Source organism: Apium graveolens, unplaced genomic scaffold (assembly GCF_009905375.1).
Source record: "Apium graveolens cultivar Ventura unplaced genomic scaffold, ASM990537v1 ctg7803, whole genome shotgun sequence".
Taxonomy (NCBI): domain Eukaryota; kingdom Viridiplantae; phylum Streptophyta; class Magnoliopsida; order Apiales; family Apiaceae; genus Apium; species Apium graveolens.
Genome location: NW_027420644.1, coordinates 1395 through 6036, shown reverse-complemented (window position 1 = coordinate 6036; position 4642 = coordinate 1395). Strand labels below are relative to the sequence as shown.

At 39.4% G+C, this 4642-nt stretch overlaps 1 protein-coding gene across 1 annotated transcript; it reads left to right on the top strand.

Annotated features, from left to right (window-relative positions):
• The first annotated feature begins 3331 nt into the window (after window positions 1–3331).
• LOC141704404 (uncharacterized) lies at window positions 3332–4172 on the top strand. Its single transcript, XM_074507647.1, has 2 exons — window positions 3332–3614; window positions 3715–4172. Exons 1-2 carry the CDS (start codon window positions 3332–3334, stop codon window positions 4170–4172), a joined length of 741 nt encoding a protein of 246 aa, XP_074363748.1.
• The last annotated feature ends 470 nt before the right edge of the window (window positions 4173–4642 follow it).

The following is a 4642-nucleotide window of genomic DNA, read 5'->3' as shown; positions in this document are numbered from 1 at the left end:
GGTATGACATGTCCAAACTCCTCCCCACTGTGCACGAATTTATATGACACAAACGTAATAAAATGCATCACTATTGGAATCCATAAATCACTAAAACCAAATCTGATAATCATGTTTCGAACAAACCCCCACTCCAATCGGTCATAAGCCTTCGAAATATCTATTTTTAGTCTCGCCACACCTATTCTTCCTTGCGTTTTATTTTCATATAGTGATTAAGTTCGAATGCAATTAAGGCATTGTCTGTCAATAAACGTCCTTCAGTAAAAGCACTTTATTTATCAAAGATAATAGAACTTAAACACTTTTTCAATCGATTGGCCATCACCTTCGACAAAATTCTCACTAAGACATTGCACAAAGATATAGGTCGAAGATCCCCCATCGATTTAGGCACCTTAACTTTCGGAATTAGACAAATTGAGGCTTCATTCACACCACATACCAGCTCTCTTGTTTGTATAAATCTACGATAAAAACGCAACATCATGCTCAACTATACTCCAAAATACCCGGTAAAACGCGGGGTTTAATCCATCCGTACCACATGCCTTGTCCGGATGCATTGCAAATACCGCTTCTCAAACTTCTTCGCTTGTCACTTCTCTCACCAGGTCTTCATTCTCGGCATTCGTGAATTGCTTCACTTCCTCTCTATAGACAGCTGTCCATCTGTATTTGAGGACTTAAATAACTCTGTAAAATACCCCTCAATAACACTCTGTACCCCTTCTACTGACTCCTGCCAATTTCCTTCTATATTTTTAATACGATCAATCTTATTATTCCTTCTCCTAGTCGATGCGAATTTATGAATAAATCGTGTATTTTTATCTCCTTCTCGCAACCAGTGTTGCTTTGCTCGTTGCTTCCAATAAATATCCTGCCTCTCCAATAGCTTTAAATACTCCTCCCTTACTTCGTTATATCGCCACACACCATTTCTATCCCTTCTCAACCGTAGCTGCTTCAATAATCTTCTACATTCTTGCAACTGCAGTTTGAACTTAGCTCTAATACCTCCTCCCCATTCTTGCAACCTAAGACCACATATCCGAATTTTCTCCATGATATATCTCCCCCTGATACTTCCCATCCATTCTTTGATATATTTCGACTCTCTTGTTCCCGAATCCAAGTATTCTCAAATTTAAACCTTTTCCCTTTATGTGGATATACCTTTTTATTTAAATGTAAATATAGTGGCAAATTATCTGAGGTCGCGACATCGATGACCTACACTTCTGCTGTTGGGAATAACGTACACCAGCTTTAAGTCGCTACACCTCTGTCCAATCTTTCTTGGATCCAGTTTGGCGGCCCCCTTAATCTTTCCCAATTATATTTTTTCTCCCTTAAACCTTAAATCTCGCAACTCACACTCATTCAAAGTTTCCTGAAAACCTGTTAGTAAGCTATACGGCGGCTTTCGCCCTCCTCTCTTTTCATCTTCATACATCATATCATTAAAATCCCCGATGATGCACCAAGGCAACACGAATTTCCTTGCCAATTCCTTCAATCGTGATTCTCGCCTACGCCCTCTCCGGATAGCCAAAAAACCCTGTATAACGCCATCATCCTAATTGCTCATTCTCCACTTCCACATCGATATAATTCCTTGTAATTTTCCTCACCCTACAACCATCTTTGTTTTTCCACAGCAAAGCGAGCCCGCCACTACGCCCATGCACATCCACTACTACGTACTCAGCAAAATTAATAATTTTACATAACTCCTTTATTTTATTCTCTTTAACTAAAGTTTCTGATAGAAAAATAATATTTGGCTTTTTTGGTTGGGTAACTTCTTTAAAGAAACGAATTGTCCGTAATTTACCCAACCCACGATAATTCCAGGCTAAGAAACTCATTGTCCTAGGCGGGCTTAGTAACCAAGACCCGCCTCCAATCCATTTTTTGGCCCATCAACCAAAATAATATTATCCAAAAATTTATCTCCCTTATTTATCTCCACATTTTCTTTTGAATCACTCCTTTTACGCTTCATATCCATTACAACTATTTTCTTTTTCAAATTCCCTCTAACTGCCTCAATCGATCCCAAAACTTCAGCATCCTCTTGATTATGCATATCCCGTATATTTCACTGAGCAATTCGAATTACTACATCCCCCCAAAAATTTCGCACACCTTGCCATCTGTCTCCATGAAATTAGCCATGACGGTTTCTTTACCCGGAATTGTTTCTGCCGCAATCTCCTTGTCGTCCGACCACTTATTCTGAGCTTCATTACCACCATTATGTACCCATTTTGATCCCAAGCTTTGGGGTCTCATATTATTACTTGGAGCACGTAACCACGCCCCATAGACTCTCTCAATCACTTTTGTTGGATTTGCGTATGCCACTTCACAATCCCTATCAGAATGTCCAAGTTGACCGCAAATAAAACAAAATGTACACAGTCGTTCATATTTAAAAATTATCCAATGACAACTTCCATTCTCTCGTTTCAACTTCATTCGCCGTTTGATTGGTTTCTCAATATCCAATGCTACCCAAGTCCTCATATACTGCTTCCATCCTCCATTTATATATAATGGATCTGTTTTAATGAATGGTCCAACATGATTCCCCACACTCTGAAGGATTCTCGACAATAACATCCCAGTAGGCATATCATACACCTGGACCCAAATGTCCATCTTGTTCAATCGATCAATATTAGCATTCTCCTCATTTCCTAGCATGTGACAAACGTGTGGACTCTGATCAAAACTCCATGCCCCCTTCACAACCTTTTACAAATCCAATATGTACAAGAAATTTTACTTTTTCCTACCAATGACAAGTGTAGGTAAATGTGCTTTAATAGTAGATAAATAGTCTTTACTTACCAATATTATATTGGCAACAATTGGTAGGTAAAAGTTGGTGGAGAAAGAGTCTTTTGTTAGAATATAATCTAAACTTGTTTTATTTATTTATTGCTTATTTACTATATCTGCAAATAAATTTGTCACTGATTTATTTGAGGCAGCAAGTTTAGGTCGTGGTTGTTAGCGTTGATTTAGGAGTTGATACAGGAGTGGAGTTAAAATAGGAGAGTTCCTGATTTGTCTCAATCACTGCTGTATGTTTAGCTATTTAGTTCCTTTCTACACTCATATGATAATTGAGTGGTTTCACATTGTAAGCAAGCATTTTATTCAATAAATACAAAAACCGAGCTTTGGCTCATCTGTATGTGTGTTGATTATTCCGCAGACTTACAATATACATTTGAGTAAAACGTTTCTGGGCTCTACAAAGTGGTATCAGAGCTTGGGAGCCAATACTCGATCTGGTGTATTAAAGACAGCTATAATGGATGGTAATAAACTCAAGGGAGGGTCTGTTGGTTTGAGTTATCCAACGTTGACAAGGGAGAACTATACTGCTTGGTCCATGAAAATGAGAGTGTTTATGCAAGCACATGGGGTGTGGGACACTATTGAATCTAGTGATCCCAAGATCAAATTTGAGGACAAGATTGACAAGGTGGCACTTGCTATGATTTATCAAGGGGTGCCTGAGGATGTATTGTTGTCCTTGGCTGACAAAAGGACGGCAAAGGAAGCCTGGGTTGCAATCAAGACCTTGTGTCAAGGTGCAGATCGAGTAAAGAAAGCTCGGATCAAACCTTGAAAGCGGAGTTCGAAGCTATGAGTATGAAGGACAGTGATCCGCTTGATGATTTCTACATGAAGATGAATGGGCTCGTGTAAATATCCGTGCTTTGGGAGAAGAGGTGAGTGAATCTTACATTGTGAAGAAATTACTTCGTGCAGTCCCATCGAAGTTCTTACAAATTGCGTCCACGATAGAGCAATTTGGAGATCTTGAGAAAATGTCTGTAGAAGAGGCAGTTGGATCTCTCAAAGCGCACGAGGAGCGGCTGAAAGGGCAAACTGATAAAAGGAGCGATCAACTGCTATTGACAAAAGAAGAATGGTTGAAGAGCGAAAGAAATGAGGAGAAACTCTTGCTGACTAAGGAAGAATGGCAAAAACGTTCTAATAGAGGAGGAACAGATGGATCTGCAAACCCACGGGGTCGCTGGGGACGTGACAAAAGTCGTATAAAGTGCTATAATTGTCACGTATATGGTCACTATATGGCAGAGTCGAAAGCCAAAACGAGAAAAAGAACCAAAAATGGAAGCTAACTTATCACAGGTGGATACTGATGGTGAAGAACTCACATTACTCTTGGCTGAGTCTGGAGAGGAGGATACACAGAGCATGATGTTGTTGAACGAAGAAAAATATTGTACCGAAATTAAAGCAGGACAAAGGTAGATATGCTGATTCTAATGTTTGGTATCTCGATAATGGAGCAAGTAATCACATGACGGGCCAACGGTCTAAGTTTAGCAAATTGGATGAAAGCGTGACAGGAGAAGTAAGGTTTGGAGATGGTTCTAAAGTGACAATCAAAGGAAGAGGTTTGATACCCCTCAAGTGCAAAAATGGTGAAATAAGGTATCTACAAGAGGTATATTACATCCCATCACTTTGCAACAATATTATTAGCTTAGGACAACTATCAGAGGAGGGAAACAAGATTGTAATGAAAGGAGAGTTTTTGTGGGTTAATGATAAGCTGGGACAGTTGCTAATGAAAGTAAGGCGGACT